The sequence below is a fragment of the Phyllobates terribilis genome, unplaced genomic scaffold (genome assembly GCF_046119375.1).
Source record: "Phyllobates terribilis strain yellow unplaced genomic scaffold, ASM4611937v1 Scaffold_11__3_contigs__length_659146591, whole genome shotgun sequence".
NCBI classification, from domain to species: Eukaryota; Metazoa; Chordata; class Amphibia; order Anura; family Dendrobatidae; genus Phyllobates; species Phyllobates terribilis.
The window spans coordinates 259,193,571-259,215,105 of NW_027362771.1; the positions used below are offsets into that span (position 1 = coordinate 259,193,571).

Sequence of the window (21,535 nt, forward strand, 5' to 3'; positions counted from 1 at the left end):
TTGGTCCTTTCAAGGACCGTTTTAAAGACTACTCTCTAAAGCTGTACAGGCTATAAACAATACTAATGTAATATAGTCATACAATTGTAATACAGTCATAAAATGTACATAAAATTGTAATACATTGGGTATAACCTTCCCCCCACAGGCACCAAGCTGCCATAGGGATTCTGCAATAGGGTCATTGGAGCCCAATGGGGCAGACTGAGGGAGCCCCCTTTGTCTAACCTCTTTGATGCTGTGATGAATAGTGACCACAGCACCTAAGCTCAAAATTAGCTCCAACTGCAGCAGTTACTGGCGGGTGTCTGCTGTGTAAAGTACCTAACGCCCACAGGTTATGTAGCAGGCTTAGTGCGTGAGCGAGCACACACTAGATAACTTCTCACAACTTCTGCCGTACATCTACAGCAAATGTTGGAAGAAGTGGGGCAGGGTTGTTTAGCACTGCCCTTCCCCTCAATTCACAGACCCCATAGCAGCAACATGTTCTGATGCCATTGGCGGTATGTCATTATTTATTTTTCATTTCATTACCAACAAATCCCATTATCTTTCCTTGTCTAGTATGACACAAACTGACTGATTATTACTACACTGATCCATTATCCAATTTTTTTTTTTATCAATGCAACTCCTGAAGTAAAGAAAAAAAAAAAAAAAAAGATCTTACTGGTACTAACAATCAAACTACTTTGTTTCTGTGTGGGTGCATTCAGACATCCGGTCAAATCTGTTTGAGATCGGGCTGCAATGCACGGACTGGCTGGTGGGTCTCCCAACCCGAGCGTGACAGCTTCATGTATTTCTATGCAGCTGGCACGCTGGAGTCAGGAGACCCGCTGGCCAGTCCGTGCATTATGGTCCGATCTCAGACAGATTTATACAGAAGTCTGAATGTGTTCGAACTCTGTCTTGCGCTTGAAGAAGAAACTAGTTTGGGGATGAAACCCAACCGAACCCCTATAGTTTTTTTTTCAACCAAACTTAGCTCATTATAGGATTTACAGACATTACACAAAGCATAATATAATACATCACATGGCCATGTAACAAATTATATATAGGCCAAACAAAAATTCTTAAAGCTACGGGATAATGTTTCTCGTTGTGGAGAGCACCAAGTTGGCGTAAGAAGGCTTCTAGACTATGCCTTGCTGATCTGGGAATGTAAATATGCAAATAGGCTCGTCAGAGAGAAAGAGGGGACAGAACTTGAACATTAGTGCCACCTATTGGATGCAGCAATCCTAAAAGTCAATACTGACCCTTTAACGGGGCCTTGGCACATGACTTGAGATAAGAAGCTACCTCCAATTAAAGGCTATGGGTACCATTGAGAAGGAAAAAATATTTTTTTACATGTTAGGTAACTATTAAGCTAAACCTATAGAGCAAGCAAACATCAAAATATACTGTCTGAGGGATTAACGCAAATGAAATTTAGAGAAAAGAAAAATGCCAGACAAGAAATAAAATATAAGATATAATAAATCTTTATTGAAAACCATTAAAAACAGATATGGAATAAAACATAATAAAATGAGACAAAAAAGGTAGGTATGGGTGCAATTAAGTTTCTATAGATCCTTATTGCAGCCATTATCAAGTAGTAGATCAAGGGACATGACAAAATTGATATTAATGTTACGCCTCGGACAAAGCTCAGACGAAACGCACTTCAGGTGTGCTCCTATGTTTGGGCATGTTCTTTTTATGCAATAGGACTTTATGCCCCTAGCCATTTCATTTCTTGGCTGCTGGGATGTCCATGATTCACATTTATTTATTTGCAATATCACACAGGGTTGTCTTTATTTGGCCATGTAGCCTATATTTTGGTAATATGATCTTTCTTATTAAATGTAATTTTATTTTTGTCCTTTTTCTCTCTGTTAGGCTATGTGCCCATGATGCAGAAATGCTCCAGATTTTTCCTGAGCGTTCCTGCATCTCCCTGGCAGAAAAAACGCATGCGGATTGTACATGCGTTTTTCCTGCCAGGGACAAGCTGATGTGAAGCGTTCTTCACTTGCATTTCCGCATGCGGATTGTCAAGCGCTTTCCAAGCGATTTTAGCATCACTTGGAAAGTGCTTGTCAACTTGGTCACACTATTATAAATCCATGCAAACACCATGGATTTATATAGTGTGACCGAAAGAATGGTAAAAAAATAAATATTATACTTACCTTCTGATGGCCCCCGGTGTCCTTGTCTCGGCTTGCTGGCAGCTCGCGGTAGACTGAACGACCTGCCGACGTCAGCGGTCGCATGACCCGTCACATGAGTAAATGACGTCACCGCAGGTCCTTTTAGTCTACCACGAGCTGCCGGCAAGCCGAGACAAGGACACCGGGGGCCATCAGAAGGTGAGTATAATACTTATTTTTTATTTTATTTATTTATTTTTTTACAGGTACTATGGTACCCGGGTCTGGAGGAGAGTCTCCTCTTCTCCAAACCCGGGTACCATCTGCACATTGAAACACATGTTATCCGCATGTACAGATCCAGTGATGCAGATGACATGCGGTCCAATGCAAGTCAATGGCGGCGAAAACGCCGCGTTTCCGCAAAATAATTGGTAGTGCTGCGTTTTTTTTCCGCAATGATAATCCGCAGCGGAAGTTTCGGCAGCATGTGCACAGCACATGCGGATCATCATTGGGGAACATGGCAGACCTTCTACCATGCGTTTAAGCTTTTCTGCAGCTGAATTGCCGCTGCGGAAACGCTTAAAAACGCATAGTGGGCACACAGCCTTGTCTGAACTTTATTTACCTATATATACACTGGCAATTTTGCCTCTACATTTTGATACATTTTTCCAACTTCTGACATTTGTGAAGTTATTTATATACCTCTCATATGTTTCAGCCAGCTGACTGTCATTATCTATGCATAAGTTACTTGTCCCAGCTAATAGGGTTTCATTTTTAATTATTTTTGTGTTGCACTTGCACTTTAATATTAATTTGGTCATGTCCCTTGATCTACTGCTTTGTGCGTTTCTATAGATCCTTATTATTCCAGCCATTAAATTGTATCCATACCTATCTTTTTGTCTCATTTTAGATTGTCTGTTTGGATCTCCTTTTTATTCCATATGTTTTTAATGGTTTTCAATAAAGATTTATTTTAGATTTATTTCTTGTCTGGCGTGTTTTTCTTTTCTCTATATTTCATTTTGGTAACTATTAAGTTAATAAAATTGAACTAAGCTTCAGTCTACAATCTTGAAGGATGTGCTGCAGAGCGAGCTGTCAATCAAAGGGCCAGGGCGTGCTTACAGCCGTCGCTCACTGTGTACTGAGCGATAACTGGAGCAGCTCTGGACCCATGGCTGCATTACAACCATTTGAAACTGGGGCATATTCAAAAGGTAGTGTATTACATAGACAAACCAATTTAAACAAATATTTCTGCTTTATTATTTTTTTTTGTTTTTGTCTTTAAACCTTTTTTTTCCAATTAATGAAGGCATTCTGAATTTATACACTCTTTTCAGTATCTTAAGAAAGCTCAGTATAGTTGCAAACCACTAGTAGCAGTTTATCTGCTTTGCAGATTCCATGAAAATTACAAAAAAAAATAATTAACTTACAAGATGGATCCTACACTTTTGTAATTTTCATTTCTCTGTTTTTGTATAATAAGAAAACTAAAATAATCCAGATATGAAAGCAGCATAATGTAGTTGCATTTGTATGGAATTCCATAACATGCAATCATCAGTAAGGCCACGTTCACACGTTCAGTATTTGACCTCAGTATTTGTAAGCCAAAACCAGGAGTGGGTGATAAACACAGAAGTGGCGACATGTATTATACTTTTCCTCTGACTGTTCCACTCCTGATTTTGGCTTACAAATACTGAAGTCAAATACTGACCAAATACTGACTGTATGAACGTGGCCTAAGGCCGGTTTAATGTCTGTACCTGCCATTGTTCTATTGAACAGATTTTGAATCATCACAGAATCTTATGCAATCTTTAATCCAAATGCTCCGGCTATACAAACCCTGCATGCTAATTTTTTTTAAGCATTTTTTTCTTTTTAAACACTGCAGCCAGATGTCTGCTGTAAGTCACTTTTGTGGTTTTTTAGGTAAATGCTGTAGGTGTGGTATTTTCCCATAAGCATTTTGATGAGACTTAGGACATGCAAAAACACAACAAAAGCCTTATGTCTTTTTTAATAATGTGATATTTTTAAATAGACTTTTTGTATAAGAGTATTCCCAGTGTTATTGAAGATCTGTTGAAAGCCTAAAAAACAAAATTGCCAGATAAAAAATGCTGTACCTTAAAGGTTTTTTTTTAGCATAATTTTTTCATCCCTGTAGGCTTCCCCAAGTTAATATAATAAACTCATGTAGTACTCACCTTCCCCAGGTCCAGCGCTGCCTCTCCTCCAGCTTTGTTGACTGGCTGAAGCTGATGGAAAAAATTAAATTTTGAAGCCACTTGAAATGCCATAAGATCACACTCTCCGTTTATAAGCCATTACCCACACACTGGTTGGAGAGCTGGCTCTGGGGATCATGAGTAACGCCGTGATTTATTATTTTATCCTAAGAAAGACTATGAGGATGTAAAACTTATGCCCAGAAAAACCCTTGAAGGCAGCTAGATTTTAGTGCAGACTCCACTCACCCCCAAAACGCCTTTAAAAGCACAATCAAAAACAAGACGTTCAGGTTTTAATGCAAATTCCCAACAACTTGCTGCCTTAATTTATTTGCCACCCCCTTAAAACAGAGTGCGGTGAGAAACAAAGTTAGTTTTGGAAAATTAGCCAAACGCACTCCCCTATTTGCCTAGCACTGCAGAGACAATGGTTTCTAACCGTAAATGTCTTGTTAATAAAGGACATAATCACAGCTGCAACTGAGGAGTTAAAGGTAACCGGTCACATTAAAAATGCAGCCCATTCTGCAGGCCGTATGTTATAGAGCAGGAGCAGCTTCATATACAGTTGTGAGAAAGGTTCAATATAATTGAGTTTTACTCATCTAAATCTCTGCTTATTCTGGGATTTTCAGTCCTGTGGTAGTGGGGTTGTATTCAATGGCTGAATATCTTCCCTGTATAAGTGTGTGCAGAGATAGCTGTCAATCACTAATAAGGACCGCCCACTTGACTGAAAACCTAGCATAGGTAGATGTTTAAAGAGTTTTTCCAACACAGTTTTTTTCCCAAGGCATGGATGCTTTTAAAATAAAAAACAGAGTCATACTCACCTACCAACAGCTCAGCGGATCCAGTGTAGGCCGCTACCTGCTCTGCTCAGGAGTCACAGGTCTGCTGAAGTCTGTGATTGGCTTAAGCGCTCAGGTGACTAGAAGAGCGCGTCATTGGATATTTCTCTGATGACGAGCTCTTCTAGAAACCTGGAGCCAATGGCAGGCATCAGCAGTCCTGTGACTTCCGAACAGAGCACACATTGACTCCCGAGCCGGTATAGACCTTTAGAGAGGCCTACACAACCATGGGACTGCTGGTAGGTCACTATAACGCTCATTTTTTTAATTTTACAAGCATACGTACCTTAAAAAAAATAATTATATGCTGGATAACTGTACATGAATAAAACAAAAAGGTTATACTAAATAGTTATTTTTTCTATATTTTTGAGGTTTGAATGAAATTGTAATAGACATTGGCTGGTCAATATGTTAGCCAGCAATTCATTTATAATGTCACTCTGTGCAAACAGAAGAATAACACTAGACCGATAGCTTGTTATTGCTGCCATTATTTCATCGTTTGTGGCCAGCTTTATAGATGGTAACGTCACAAAGAAACATGAATACTTAGAGATTATGGCTGCTTCTTGCCAAGAAATTTAATTATTTAATCAGAGTAGATTAACCGAATTTGGGGAGACAGTTGGTGGTCTGTGAGTTAATGTAAAATAGTATCATGACCACATGATTCCAATGTTTTCCCGTGAAAAACAAAAGTTCACAGTGACTTGAACATTGAGTTGATCTTACTACAAGTGGACAAAAAGTTACCATGTTACTCTTGCTGTACAGGAGTCATCCAGTACCCCCCTCCCTCTCCCCTCCTTTTTTTAAAACTGAACAGCATACTTACCTCCTAGGCCGGCGCTGTGTCCCCCGCAATCTAGACATTGTTTATGAGCCCAATTAGTGGCCATTGATAGGCTGCAGCGCTCGCGTGACATAAACAGTGTCGTGAGATTGCGGGGAGATTACAACCCTCAGAGCGGCACCAGTCCAGGAGGCAAGTTTGATTTCTTTCTTATTTTACTAGGTACATTTAAGAGATATTGAAAATAGGATGTCCAGTGGTGGACATCACTTTAACATACTCTACAATATTACAAAATCAACCAGTTACTCAAATAAGAAAAGCTTATGAGATTAATTCATCATCTCTCCATCTTTAGTTACATGTTGCCAAGGTGGATGCATATACTAATATTAATTAGGTTGTATGGTGAAAACAAGTTATCATCCATCAATGGGAGAATGGGGTACTTTAATTCCGGTTATTATGCATGATCGACCGTTGCTCCACTCATTCCCTATGGTGCAGCCGACTTTTTCAGGCAGCCCTATGATGAGTGGAGCTGTGGACCATAAAAATTCCCGTTCTAGGCACAGTGGTTGGACGTTCAATGATCAGCAAGTTATCACCTATCCACAGAAACTTATTTTCACTGAATAACCCATTTAAAGGTTTTATTTTAGGAGCCTGTTCATTACATTTGTACAATAATTGAACACTATGACATAACTGTGTACTGTTTTGCGGAAAAAAAAACAACATATGTTATTATGTATCCGATCTTACCTGTGATCTTTGTTATAAAAAAACCTGAAATCATATTTGGTAGAAAATGTAAAACTTGCCTTATTTAAATGCCAGGTTACGGCATTCATTCATTTATCATACATATATACAAAATGACCAAACATAACTCGATTGTGGAAAAGACACAGATATAAATAATCATTTTCCAGTATTTGGCCAGTTTGTTCGTAAATTGAAGAGAATTTCCACATCCTGAGGCGCCAGCTTATAGACTCCAAGCTCGTTTAGAGCTGCTGTAGACGAGGGCACTTGGTCATTGGGAGCGGTTTTATCCATGCACTGTGCTGCAGACTGTAACACGTCCTTCAAAAGCAGCGCAGACCCCACGCTAAGATTTAGTATAATGCAGGCTTCTTTCACACTGTAATAAGATATATTAATTAGATACAGAGATATAAAAGAATTATAATATTTGTCAGAGAGCAAATTAACAAATATAACTGTATCCTACTGTGTAAATGAAGCATTTGCCAAAATATTATAGAACATGCATTATGTTCTTATTTCTCTGGGTATGCATATTTTTAGACAGACATTCTGGTTTGTCTACATTTATACTCACTGCTTAAAATAATTCTCTGGCCTTTTGCAGTAATGGGAAAATAAAGGAAAGAGATTCCGTGACATATCGAACTGCAATTGTGCTGCTCCCCCTTCGTTAAAATGATTGGCCAAGATGACCTGTATATAAAAAAAATATATATATATGTTATAATATATTAACTATCACAAGACCTTGCTATCTGCAATGATCTTATTTACTTACGTCTTGATAAATGAACAAATCCAGCTTTTCGGCAAGCATTTGCCAAACACTTTTGAATAAAGTATGACACAGCTGTTGTTCCAGTTGTAGAAGACGGTCCCTGAGCGTCAGTAGCATCGGGCATGCTGAGCTGGATAATGACATCACAGCTTGTTCTGACTGTGAAGGCAACGATAGCCATCTGGAATAAGCACGGAAGAAGAAGAGTTAGAAAAATAGGTAAAGACAATCTCACTAAGTAGAAAATCCTAAGAAGATGGATGATAGACAAACCTTTCCTTCTTGTACATCTTTGCTCCTTCTTTGACTTCTCGGAAAACATGCTCTACTTGACGTGATAACATATCGTTTTTTAGTCGCTCCAGAAGATTAATCATATCATCAAAGACGGAGATTTCCATGGAAGCCAGCTGTCCGAGTTGTAGCTTACTGGTAGAATTGCCATCAGTGCAGACCTCCAGTGCCGCCTGCTGCAGCTGTAAGAAGAACTGCAAGCACAGACTTTACATTATAAATGAGAATTTTAACATCCCATAGAAATAAATATACGATTCAAAATAAACGGATAGATCAATGTGTTCAGCAGCTCTTCTAGTATCGCCCAGAATAAATAATTCACAGACAAATAAGCAAACATTATAATTGTCATGCCCACAATTGAAGATAGGAAACTTTGCAATAGGTCTTATTAGACAAAAGTGCCTCTTATCAAAGTTATTTTTTTGTCTCCTGCACTGATTATTCAGTCTCAAAAATTGGTAAAATCACTGAACAAATCTGTCTGCAGTGAGGGATCACATTACACTTTCTGCATATGGAGAGGAGAGTACCTAGAAGGAAATACATTTAGAAATGCATAAGGAGGAACTGTGGAGTCTTCTACTGCAAGGGAAAAATCTATTAATCATGCAGGATATAAGTCATATAATGGCCAGAAATAGTGTTATTCCCACATACATCTGCTAATATACGAGGAATAGCATTATTCCTAGCTGGTATCCTGCATGTTTAGCAGATCTGATATAATGATTTCTGATTCTGAACACTTACCTGTAAGTGCTGTGACAATTTAATATATTATTTTGTTTAGGGATTCACCTGTATAGCCCCTGTAAGTACACTAAAGGCAAAGCAATTGCTATGCAGATTCAGTAGAGATAGTCCTGCAAATCTTATAAGACATTAGTAAACATACAGTGATAATGATTCGAATGCATCGACTCACAATGTTGTCAGCCCAGTCTCCAAGCACAGTTGCAATATAATTGACAGCATTCAGGATTGCACAGTATTTAATGCTGAGAAGAGCTCTGTTCTCTTCCTTCATCACTTGTGTTAAACGGATCCTAAAGTCATCAACTAAATCCTTCTGCAGCTCCAAAAACTTCAGTTTCTTTTCCGCAGTGGGGAGGTTCTTGTATCTGTCTGGTAGCCACAAGAGAAGAAAACCTGTTTCAGCCATACAGTCAGCTCAGACATGACTTGGGAGCACCAAGAACTAGTGATGAACAAGTAGGTTTCATTAACCCGTTCGGCGAGCACGCTCGGGTGCTCGCCGAGTATTTTGGCATGCTTGGCATTTCTTTTAATGTCGCCGCACCTGCAAGTGTCACGGCTGTATATAGAAACAAGAGGAAGCATGAGTATAAAAGGCATAAAAAGCATAATTTTATTCAATAGAAAAGATTACATATCAAAACATAGATTACAGTACATCAACAAAAGGAGTATAAGGTGCCGGGTACTATGATGGCACAGATAGAGGGCTAAACATATATATCTTTATAGATGTTAATGGTGAGTATATGGAACGTCTATATGAAAGTCACCACTTCAAACAAGGCTGAATTAGCTCAAATAAAGGCCCTAGTGGGCTAAGGTATTCAGGCGACCCCATAACTGTATTCCTATCCAAATAAGAGACTCACCAAAGGATAATATGAGGCCCTCAGGTTACTATGGACATCACAGGGGTACAGCGGTGATTATAACACGCTTTGGGGTCGCCTGAATTCCTTAGTCCACTAGGGACTTTTTTTGAGCTGATTCAGCCTGTTCGAAGTGACGACTTTCATATAGAAGTTCCATATACTCAGTATTAACATCTATAAAGATATATATGCTTAGCCCTCTATCTATGTGTCATCATAGTACCCGGCACCTTGCACCTTATACCCCACTTTTTTGATGCACTGTAATTTATGTTTTGATATGTAATCTTTTCTATTGAATAAAGTTATGCTTTTTATGCCTTTCTACTCATGCTTCCTTCTGTTTCTATATGCATCTTTTGAGTAGGCAATATTCGGGCCATGGTCCGGCGATAGTGACCAGGCACCATGGCAAATTAGTGAATGCTATAAAAAAATGTGTCTTTAAAATATGATACGTTAAGAAACTTGTTAAAAACAAATAAAGCTTTCTCCAGTTATCATAAGGGCTTTTACTCCCAAAATGTGGTTATTGCACTGTCAGTAACAGTTCAGAATCTCCACACTCACTGAAAAACTGACAGCTATGAAACTTTTTGGATGTAATATATTTAATAGATATATCTATCTATGTCTGTCATGTAGAGAAACTGTATGAGGGTTAGGGGAAGGTACTATTTTGCCTGCCGAAGAGATCACTTTTCATGAAGCACATGACTGCTATGTGTTGTTAGTTAAAATAACCTAAACCCTCCACTGTTGCTTTTAGGGCATGTTCGCACATTTAGTGTTTGGTCAGTATTTTACGTCAGTATCTGTAAGACAAAACCAGGAGTGGGTGATAAATACAGAAGTGGTGACGTGTTTCTATTATACTTTTCTTCTGATTGTTCCACTCCTGGTTTTGTCTTACAAATACTGATGTAAACTACTGACCAAATACTGAACATGTGAATGTGGCCTTACTGTTGAGATGCAAAAACTAGTCTTAAAAAAAAAAAAAAAAACATTTTTTTTTTTTTTTTTGCAAAGTGTGTGACAGCTGTCAATCATAAAAACCCGATATCAATCTGGTATCACTGTAATCGCACCGACCCGAAGAATAAAGTCATCTAATCACTTATATCACATGAGAAACGGTGTAAAAAATAACTGCAGGGTTAGGGTTCGGGTTGTGTTTTCAAAAGTAAAGAAAAAAAAAAAAAAAAAGACGATGATGTGGTGACTAGTTTTGAGTGCAAGTGCTCGCTACTTGAGTTTGCATCGGGTACTCTGGTATGCACCAAGTATCGTGGGTGTTCAAGTGACATGCTCGAGTCCCCGCCCCATATATTTTGCAGCTGTTATACAGCCCAAAAAAAATTGCGGGGATTATCTGCCATGCACGAGCGATCCCTGCATGTTTTTTTTTGGGTGTCTAACTTGGGGACTTGAGCATGTCACTCGAGCACCCGTAATACTTGGTGCATACCAACATGGCATCCACTAATTATTCAAGCTAATTTTACATTCAAAAAGTCAAATGGCGCTCCTTCCCGTCCAAACTCTGCCGTGCGTCCAGTGGTTTTCCCACATATGGGGTATCGGCTTACTCAGGAGAAATTGCACAACAAATGGTATGGTGCAATTACCCTTATCAAAATGCAAAATTGGAAGCTGAAAAACATTTTTTGTGGGAAAATTTTGAAAATTGTATTTTTATGGCTCAATGTTATAAACTTCTGTGAAGCACCTGGGAGTTCAAGGTGCTCACCACACACCTAGATAAGTTTCCTGAGGGGTCTAGTTTCCAAAATGGTGTCACTTGTGGAGGGTTTCCACTGTTCAGGCACTTCAGGGGCTCCTCAAACGCAACATAGTGTCCGCTAATTATTTAAGCAAATTTTACATTCAAAAAGTCAAATGGCGCTTCTTCCCTTCTGAGTCCTGCCGTGTGCCCAAACAGTGGTTTTCCCCCACATATGGGGCATCGGCATGCTCAGGAGGAATTCCACAACAAATTTTGGGGTCCATTTTTTTCTTGTTATCCTTGCGAAAATAAAAAAATTGGGATCTAAAGTAACATTTTTGTGGAAAAAAAAATTAAATGATCATTTTCTTCCTCCACATTCCAAAAATTCCTGTGAAGCACCTGAAGGGTTAATAAACTTCTTGAATGTGGTTTTGAGCACCTTGAGGGGTGCAGTTTTTAGAATGGTGTCACTTTTGAGTATTTTCTGTCATAAAGGCCCCTAAAAGTCACATCAAATGTGATGTGGTCTCTAAAAGAATGGTTTTGTACATTTTGTTGGAAAAATGAGAAATCGCTGGTCAACTTTTAACCCTTATAAACTTCCTAACAAAAAAAATAATTTTGGTTCCAAAATTGTGCTGATATTAAGTAACATTTCTCACATGTCTACTTTACAACTATTTTGTGTGACATATCTCTCTGATTTAAGGGCATGAAAATTGCAAAATTTTCAACATTTTCGCCAAATTTCCGATTTTTTCACAAATAAACACAAGTGATATCGAAGAAATGTTACCACTATCATGAAGTACAATATGTCACAAAAAAAAAAAAAAACAATCTCAGAATCAGGGGGATCCATTGAAGCGTTCCAGAGTAATTACCTCATAAAGTGACAGTGGTCAGAATTATGAAAATTGGTCTGGTCATTAACGTGCAAACCACCCTCGGAGGTAAAGAGGTTAAGGGTAGATTAAACACATCCATTTTTTGCAGTCTGGTGCACTGGCCAGCCAGGAGACTCCTGACCTGAACTTGACAGCCTCATATATTCCTATAATCTGTAAACATTCAGGTTCGGAGATACATGGCCGTTCCGTGCATCATTGAACGTGAAACACAGATGTGTGAATCCAGCCTGAGGGCGCAGTCAGGTGGCCGTATAACACAGACAACGATTGCATCACAATCCTCGGACTGGCTGGCCGCTCTCTTGACCCGAGAGTGACCTCATGTATTTCTATACAGCAAGGATGGCAATTTTCCCAAGTTAGTCTCCTTTAAACATACAGTAAGATGTTCAGTGCTTACTATACCTAATTTTAAGTAATTTTCATACTGCAAAACTACTAAGTCATAATGCGACAAATGGCAATCCAAATGTAAGGTGTTGTATAGCAGATAACTACTAATTATATTAGCAAACTAATATTTTCATCTCAAAATCTCTAACTTATAGGTGTCCCTTGTGCGCCATATCCCTGACATTATCTTATAAACATACTGAGAAGAAAAGCGTGCAGATGAATGAGCCTTTCAGCATGTTCCAAGCAGGAGACATGCTTACAAATGCCAACAATATTTTAATAAATGAGTCCTCCAGATTCCTAGGGAACCTATTTGGAGAATCAGCTAGCATTGAAGTTGTAGGGAATAATCAAGTAGCCCTGTACGTTAGGACTGGATTAGTGTAGGGAAAAGGAGCTATGTATTTTTTTGGACTACAAGACGCACCTTTTTCCTCTAAAATTTTGGAGGAAAGTGGGGGGTGTGTCTTGTAGTCCAGATGTACAGTTGTGGATGGTGGTGGGGGAAGCGGCAGAGGACCGGTTCACAGAGGCAGGAGCTGGCTGCTGCGGTTAACACTGTGCCCGCTGTTACAGAAAATGAATATTAACTACTCCCCACGCCCATAGTCCCTCCCTCCCACCTCTGTGCACTGAAGCCAGCGGTGAGAGGGAATATGGGCAGGTGGAGCAGTGAATATTTATGCTCTTTAATAGCGGACACACTGCTGCAGCACCTGCAGCTTCTCGGCGATCACGTGTGCCCGCTATTAAAGAGAATGAATATTCTCTGCTCCCCACGCCCATGGGAGTAGAGAGCAGTGAATCTTCCAGCTGCTGACTTCAGCGCGTGAGGGCGCATGTCTGTGACGTCATGCGCTGCTTACAAGCTGATGTCAGCTGCTGGCATCAGAACAGAACGCCACTGGAGCAGAGGGAAGGCGAGTAGAATCCTTTATTATTTTTATGTATGCTGTGTGAGGGGACCATGTATATCAGGATGGGGATGAGGTGGGCCCATGTATACTAGGATGGGGGACATTACCCCCAATGTCAGCAGCTGACCACTAACACATAACAGTGCATCATGACCACATTTTTTGCTTCAATTTTTTTTTCAATTTTCCTCCTCTAAAACTTAGGTGCGTCTTAAAGGTCGTCTTAATGTGTGTCTTATAGGCCGAAAAATACGGTAATTTAAAAAATAAATGCATTGTTAAGGCAATTATTTATCATGTTCCAAAAGTTCTATTGTGTATAAAATTGTGAAAAGTTTTTTTTTTTTCTTTTTCACAAAATAAAATTTAAATTATCATATTTTAAACATATATTGTGAAAACTTTTTTTTTTTTTGCAAATGGCACTAGCCTGAATTACAAATGTCACCGTAAACTATTACCTGTTATAACAAGCAGAAGAGTCATAAATGTCTCTGCACAGTCTGGAAATTTCATCTCATCAACGTCAGAGATGTCTTTGTACTGTGATGACCACGCAGCCTCCGCTGATAGCATAGAATCCATTTTTTCTAGAGCCACTAACAAAAGAAAATGAAAGAAAATATTTCTTTGATATCTAGTGACACTTGCTGAACACGAGAAGTCACATGGAAAATGTTAGACATTTTAATGACAGCACATCCAGACATCTCAGGGTTCCTGTAAGATTTGGGTGCAATACCAGAACTGCTCAAAATATTTTATGAATGACACTCAGTAATCACAGACATGAGCATCATTGGCTTGGTGCAAATCTGGTGGTCTGCTAAAGGGGTTTTCTCATATTGTATCTTCAGGAGCACACCAATCCTGGCCCCTTGCTTTGCGGGGGCAGTGTGCTACTGAAGATTGACAGTTTGGACCACCGGAATGGTCTTGTCACTGGTCCGGACTGTGTGCTCTCTCAGGCTTCTAGCAGAAAAAGTTTTGCCTCAGCAGCAAGGTAGACGTGTACAGGGACTGGAGCTGGTCTGATCTAATGATCTGGCCAGCTTCAGGGAAGCAGCCACACACGTTTTGGCTAGGTAACTGGCCATGCGGTGACTGCAGCGGTGGCCTGTAACCTAGGCAACGATCTGTAAAGTTCCAATTAAACAATTGTTTTTTTCCTAATGAAGGAGTTTGTTTAACTCTGAAATGCATAGATTAATAAAACTGTTCTTTGTCCAACACTTTCATCTCCACTGAATATCTTCTTGACCAGCAGCGCAGCAGAATTATCCATATATCCCTTTTTACTATTGCATCAGTTCTGAACTGACAGGACCCAGCTACAATCACCTACTGCTCGGGGAAGTCTGTCCAGAAATGGTCTTCGTGGAAGCCTTGCGGACAAAAATCCACACATGGAAACAAGGCCAAGTGACTCAACTATGCATGGAAACATAAGAACTAGGGCAAATAAAAATGGCAGCAGGTGCTCTGGACTGATGAGTCAAAATGTGTAATAGCTGGCAGTTTGTTTAAGGAAGCGCTGAAGAGCGATACAATAAGGAGTATCTGCAGGCAACAGTGAAGCATGGTGGAGGGTCCCTGCAAGTTTGGGGCTGCATTTCAGTAAATTGAGTTGGGGATGTGATCAGGATTAATGGTGTCCTCAATTCGGAAAAATTCAGTTAGATACTTATCCATCTTACAATACCATCAGGGAGGCATCCAATTGCCTCAAAATATATCCTGCATCAGAACCACCACCCCAAATATACAGCCAATGTCTTTAAGAACCATCTTCTGCATACAGAACAAGGAATCCTGAAAGTGATGATATGACTGTCACAGAGTGCTGATCTCAACATCGAGTCTGCTAGTAATTACAGTTAGGTCCATATAAATTTGGACAGAGACAACACTTTTCTAATTTTGGTTCTAGACATTACCACAATGAATTTTAAACAAAACAATTCAGATGCAGTTGAAGTTCAGACTTTCAGCTTTCATTTGAGGGTATCCACATTAAAATTGGATGAAGGGTTTAGGAGCTTCAGCTCCTTAACATGTGCCACCCTTGCCAAAACGTTTGCATTGTACTTTAGGTCAATACAAAAGTTTTAGCAAGATTTGACTATGATAGGTACAGGTATCCGGTGATCTAATGTCAGAAGGTGCACGATATTGTGCTTATGAAAAAAAGCTTCTAGCCTAAACCTAAAGTTATTTAATATATTTTCCTCTTACATTTTCTTTCCACTGTTAGCCATCGTTGAAAGAAAGTGTCCTCTGAAAGGATATGCATGCAATTTGGCAGGCTGCTTAGATAGCCATGAGCTGTGTGGAGTTCTCTTTGAAACAAGAGCACCTCATCCACAAGGTGACAGAAAAGGACGTCATCGTACAACAAACAAGGAATGTCAATAGACAACTTCTCCAGTACCAACATGACAAGTCCTCGAGTAAACTCCATCTGCAGAAATGACAAGCACACACTGTTAGCTCACATACATATTGTATAAATTTACATATATTAGACAGAAATACTTTAAAATGAGTTGTCCTGGCGTATCACGAAAGTCTGCAGTAAATCTAAATGACTGCAGATTTGTGAATCCTCCCAGGAGGATTCTCTGGTGCCGGCAGCGAAAACCCAGTGGTCATGTGACCGAAAGTACGTGATATAAATGCTCCTGGCCACATATTGACTAGACGTGCACGACCAGGAGTATGCACATCGCATACTTGCAGTCACATGGCCGCTCAATCTTGCTACCGCTACAGCACACTTTTGCGATAAGCCTGGAAACCCCTTTAACTTCCAACCTGCTAAACACACATTCAGATTATTCTGGTATTTTATGTGCATAGAACATAACTATCATACCACAACCTACTGTCTCCTTCCCACATTACCCTGCAGATTGTAAGCCTGTGACAGAAGGGTCCTCTCCCATTCTGTACAAGTCTATAATTGTTAGTTTAATTTTATGTGTGTTATGTGTATGAAACCTCTTTTCATATGTGCAGCACAGAATTAATAATGCTTTAAGAAGAAAGGATAATAACAGTCCAATAATTCCATGTGTTCAGTTAATAAGAAAACCAGCACGATCAGTTAACAAAGCAGACACATAAACCTTGTGTACAGTTCAGTTAGATCAGGGCTATCAAACTCAAACACAGAGGGCCAAGACGAAAAACTCGGACAAAGTCGCGGGCTAACCAGTATAATGGGCCCTACAAAGTCCTCCGTACAGTATTATGGGCACCACGTAGTCCTCCATACAGAATAATGGCCTCGCATAGCCCTACATACAGAATAATGGCCCCACACTGGGGGGGTGGTGGTTCTGGTGTTGTGGGCCAAATAAAACCACCCTGCAGGCCAGATTTGGCCCACGGGCCAGAATTTGACATGTATGAGTTAGAACATCCACTAACATCTCTGGATTCTTAATACATCACCTTTGAATTCACAGTGGATCTTGAACTCTTCAGAATTGGCTGAATCTTTTCATTTAAAAACTTTGTGTGGTTTGCAATCCACATGAGAACCTGGGTAAGGTACCATTCAGGCTGGGTGACAAACAAGAAAGATATTAAAGTATCACAGCAAAAATGCAGAGAACACCACAAAAAGGTGCGCCCACATGCTCCTAATTTAGGCTCTTAATTCTAACGTCATGGCTTCCATTCTTCACAATAGCATGGCTGCATTTATAATGGGGTCATGAATGAATATGAGTGCTCATGAGCGGGTAGGAGACAAACATTACTCACCTTACTTAAAACATTGGTCTGTCTGTTTCCAGAAAAATGATAGCGGAACCTTTTCTGTAGAGGAGATAACATAATTTGGATGGGAAGAATGATGGGAGGAGATGCTGGAAGAGAATATTTCTCTGGCACCTGCTTAGGTTTACTTATTAATTCATCTCTAGAGGTACATTTTAAGGAATATCAAATCAGCATTTAACCAGTAAACCAATTAACTAGTTATGCAACAGAAAGCACCACTGAGTATTAAAGGGAACCCGAGAGCGAATACAATGTAAGATTTCATCCATGTATGTTTGAAACTGAAACACTACAGCATTTCAGAGAAAAACACAAAATTCAGCTGGGGACCGAGCCGCATGGGAGACTAGTCGGACACGCAGGTCCCTGGCGGCTCCTCCTCGCCTGCTCTACTGGAGTGATAGGTCTCTCCCTGTGTGTATATATGTGGAGAGATCCATGAGTCATTGGCAGCGGGCAGGGTGAACCCATAGGGGACCAGCCTTTTAGACTAGTAACCCATGCAGCTTGATCCCCGTCCAGCTATTAAAATATTTTTTTCTCTGAAACACTGGATGGTCTCAGAGTCAAAACATACATAGGTGAAATCATAAAGCCAGTGTCTGATACATGCTGCCTGGCGATCGGGCAGCGTGCATCCTATGTCAGGTTCTGTTTAAAGGGAGCCTGTCAGCACGTTTTATATGTAGTAATATGGCTGTATAGACAATCATTATTGTTACACTACTTTAGTTCTCCAACCACAAAACAAGGCAAATTGATATGTGTTTATAGCCATGCCATCATAAATATCAATATCATCCCTTAAATGTTTGCCTACAGAAAATGACCAATTTACTGGCAGCATCCCACATTCCTTCAATCACAACTAGTTTTCAGTCTATTTTTACCAGATATGTAATAATTCTGCAGTTTGGAGGAAAGGTCTTTATTTTAAGTGTACATGCGGCATTTTTAGCATGTAATATGTAGCATTCCTTTGAAGTCCACTTTGGTCATAAAAAAAAAAAAAAAAACTAAGTGGAAAAACTGCATCAAAGCTATACTGTGCGAACACAGCGAATATTAGGGTCATATAGGATGAAAAGAGGGAAGGAACCTTTCACTGCTATCGACATGTAATATGCACTACATTTAAATATATAATGGCTTGGACATTACATATTGACATTAAAATCCAGAATGTAGGAAGGATCAAAACTATGTGCAATATTCAGGGAGCAAGATTACAAAAAAACAAAGACTTACTGGTTTTGTGTCATCATATTAGCAATGACAAGAAGCTTGGAATGGAGACGGGGGCCAGAGCATGCACCCTGCCACTCCAATTATTTTCTAGAAGGTTGATAGAAACAGTAAGCGTAATGAAGCGGAGTGTACTATCGCACACATGCTTGACCACCACTCCATTGAAGCGGCTCCTCAGTGCAGTCATAGAGTGAGGAGTAATAAGCGACTAAGGACCCCCGTTCTAGTGATTGCCAGTGGGGCCCCTAGTATTCAGAAATTTATCACTCCTCATGCAGAAAGGTGATAAATGTCAATTATGGGGAAACCTCACTCTAAGGCCACATTCACACATTGAGTATTTTGGTCAGTATTTCACATCAGTATCTGTAAGCCAAAACCAGGAGAGGAACAGTCAGAGGAAAAGTAGAATAGAAACACGTCACCACTTCTGTATTTATCACCCACTCCTGGTTCTGGCTTAAAAATACTGATCAGATACTGAACATGTGCACGTGGCCTTGGTGAGCAACACTTTATTCTAAACCTATAAATTATAGTAACTCGGTATCTACATCACGTTCCATAAAGGATACGAAATCTGAAGCTTTAGGAGTTGAGTGAAGAGCATTTCCAAACTAGCGTAGATGTCTGTTACACTCCCAGACGTTGATGAAGAGACCGGTGTCGATGGCTGATGAGGACCAATAAAAGGCCAGCGTAACTGACTTAACACTTCTTCAAAGTCGCTGTGCCAAAAGGAAAACTGAACTATTAATTTAGTGAATTTACAATACTGATAACTGTATGATATATAATAAAACACCTGGACTACTGGGGTAAGTGGCCTCACACTTTTACCTGGTTAACTTGTCTTTCAGTATTTTGTGCCAGAACTGGACTGTAGATGTAATAAATTTCAGTAGATGAATGCAGGATGAATCCTGGAGCTTAATGGCCTGTTCCGTCATGGACACCAAGGTACTGGCAGCTTCTGCCACATTGTTAGTCATTAGATGTTGCTGAATGTTGTCACTGAAAAAAAATAAAGTTTGTGTTCAAAACATTTACAAGTTGTCTGATACTTAACTTCTCATTATTGGTAGCAGGGTGGTGAAAAACTACTCGCATGCAGTACTCGGGACTGTGCCCCCTGGCCGTCTCCTAGCTATGTCTTTCTGCGGGGACAGCACATGACAGCTGACTGGTTGTAGCTTTCACAGAAATTCGGAAGAAGCAGCAAGCGGGGTACACAGTGCGGAGTATGTAAGAGCCAGAGGTGAACATAGTTTTTTTTTTTCTTTTTCAATTTTTATTCTTTATCCATCCCCCCGGTGACTTGAAATAAGGTGTTGGAAAGTTATGGACATCCCCTTTAAGTCAGAAGTAAAAACATATTAAAATAATCAAAGAAAAGCAGATCCTAAAGCTTAGTGGGACTTCACTGTACTGGTTCCATTGCATTAACACCCAGTACTGCAGTCCAAGGCCACGGCCCCACTATCAGTATTCGGTCAGTATTTTTTCTCAGGAGTGGGAGCCAAAACCAGGAGTGGGTGATAAATGTAGAATAGGTGACTTGTTTCTATTATACCTTTTCTCTGATTGTTCCTCATCTGGTTTTGGCTCCCACTCCTGAGAATAAATACTGACCAAATACTGATAGAGGGGTCGTGGCCGTAGTCATAGCCTCTGGTTTACCTCAATTCTTCAATTTGTGAAATCCACTTTAAGTAAGATAGGTGACGCTCAACTTCATTGATCTGGTCCGTTAGCGCTCCTAAATCATCCATCCATGGGGCAGCATCTTCCAGATGTTTAGTGATCGATTCCCTAACAGTGCCTTCTCTTTTCACCAGAGCTGCGAGGGCGGACTGTGTACTTTCAGCATTATTTAGGGCAGCCTGAATTCGTTTTGGAGCCTCAGATGAGACGGTGAGAACCTGAGGAGGAAACATTTTTACTTGTAAAAATAAAGGAAAGAATACAAACATGCAGATACAACTCCCATCTTGTTCACTACAACAAACCCCTTGCCATACCTGCTCCTCCAGATGCTTCTTCTCTTCTGCTATTGTATCAATAAGACTGGAAACTTTCCACAAGGACTTGAAATCATTTCCAACCTCTTTCTCCACAAACTCACAGACATAAAATGGTAGATCAGATGTGTTTGGATCAGGAGTTACTGGGACCTCAGTTGGTTTCTCCAGGTCACGGTGGTCGGATTTGCTTAATGCTTCATCAGTTTCATAAGACGCCATCTTTGATTCTTGTCGATCCTGGAAACATCTAAAAAAGAAACATCCTAAAATGTCTGCACTCTAGCAAAATAAGTTTACTTAAAGGTAAAATATACAATACTTTAAGAAACATTTTCAATGGCTCCTGAGTGCTACAAAGATTTTTTTAGAAAATGGTCTCCTTTTAGAGGGCAATATCACGTGATGTCTCCAGACAATCAGCATCCGCTGATTAGGTGCAGCCAAGACATTTGATCCAAGGCAGAAGAATCAGCTGGGGGACACTGAAAAAGTTTTTTCCCATAATTGTGAACAACCCCTTTAAAATAAAAGTAAAAATCCAAATATTGTCAGCTCTCAATGGAAAGAGGCAACAGTACTGGAAGCTAAAGCAAAGGGCTGCAGAGCTGAGAGGGTGCAGGGAAGGGGCAGTACATTATATAGTAAGGTAACCAAGGACAGAGAGGGAAAGGAGCAGTGGCCGGTCCTGATGGGGAACACTATGGGAGACGCCAATAGCCCCGGCCGGTCCTAAGCCCCTACACATTACTGCAGCATATGGCACCAGAGAAACGCACAGGACCCAGCTCCCGGCCATTAGTAGTACCTGTGTCTGACCTGCGGGGGGCACTCTGCGGCAGCCCTATGGGCCCGCCACCCGGCCGAGCAGTCACAGTGCAGGTGCCGGATCACCGGCTGCAGGGCACTGATGACAACTCACAGACTGACACATTGCCAGCCGCGCGCAGCACACGTCACTTCCGGTTTTTTTT

The 21,535-nt window shown here is 40.2% G+C and overlaps 1 protein-coding gene across 2 annotated transcripts; it reads right to left on the reverse strand.

Moving 5' to 3' along the window:
• Positions 1–6,700: 6,700 nt before the first annotated feature.
• On the reverse strand, positions 6,701–21,535 carry RINT1 (RAD50 interactor 1). 2 transcript variants are annotated; one of them, XM_073652232.1, is made up of 14 exons: positions 21,381–21,535; positions 20,562–20,811; positions 20,221–20,462; positions 19,381–19,554; positions 19,116–19,268; positions 17,275–17,431; positions 16,960–17,070; positions 15,739–15,964; positions 13,965–14,102; positions 8,842–9,041; positions 7,890–8,104; positions 7,617–7,797; positions 7,413–7,531; positions 6,701–7,211 (listed from the first exon to the last, which is right to left on the reverse strand). In XM_073652232.1, exons 2-14 carry the CDS (start codon positions 20,781–20,783, stop codon positions 6,989–6,991), a joined length of 2,361 nt encoding a protein of 786 aa, XP_073508333.1. In that variant the 5' UTR covers positions 20,784–20,811; positions 21,381–21,535; the 3' UTR covers positions 6,701–6,988. The 2 variants fall into 2 exon arrangements, with proteins under 2 accessions (XP_073508333.1, XP_073508332.1); XM_073652231.1 differs by having other exon boundaries at positions 21,370–21,535.

Bases quoted from the DNA above. Each gene is read 5' to 3' on its own strand.
- RINT1 (XM_073652232.1), bottom strand. From the start codon at position 20,783: ATGGCGTCTTATGAAACTGATGAAGCATTAAGCAAATCCGACCACCGT. The intron at 20,463-20,561 runs GTATGGCAAGGG...TTTCCTCCTCAG, and splicing joins AGAAGCATCTGGAGGAGCAG to GTTCTCACCGTCTCATCTGA. The intron at 17,432-19,115 runs GTATCCTTTATG...ATGTACCTCTAG, and splicing joins CTCCTAAAGCTTCAGATTTC to AGATGAATTAATAAGTAAAC.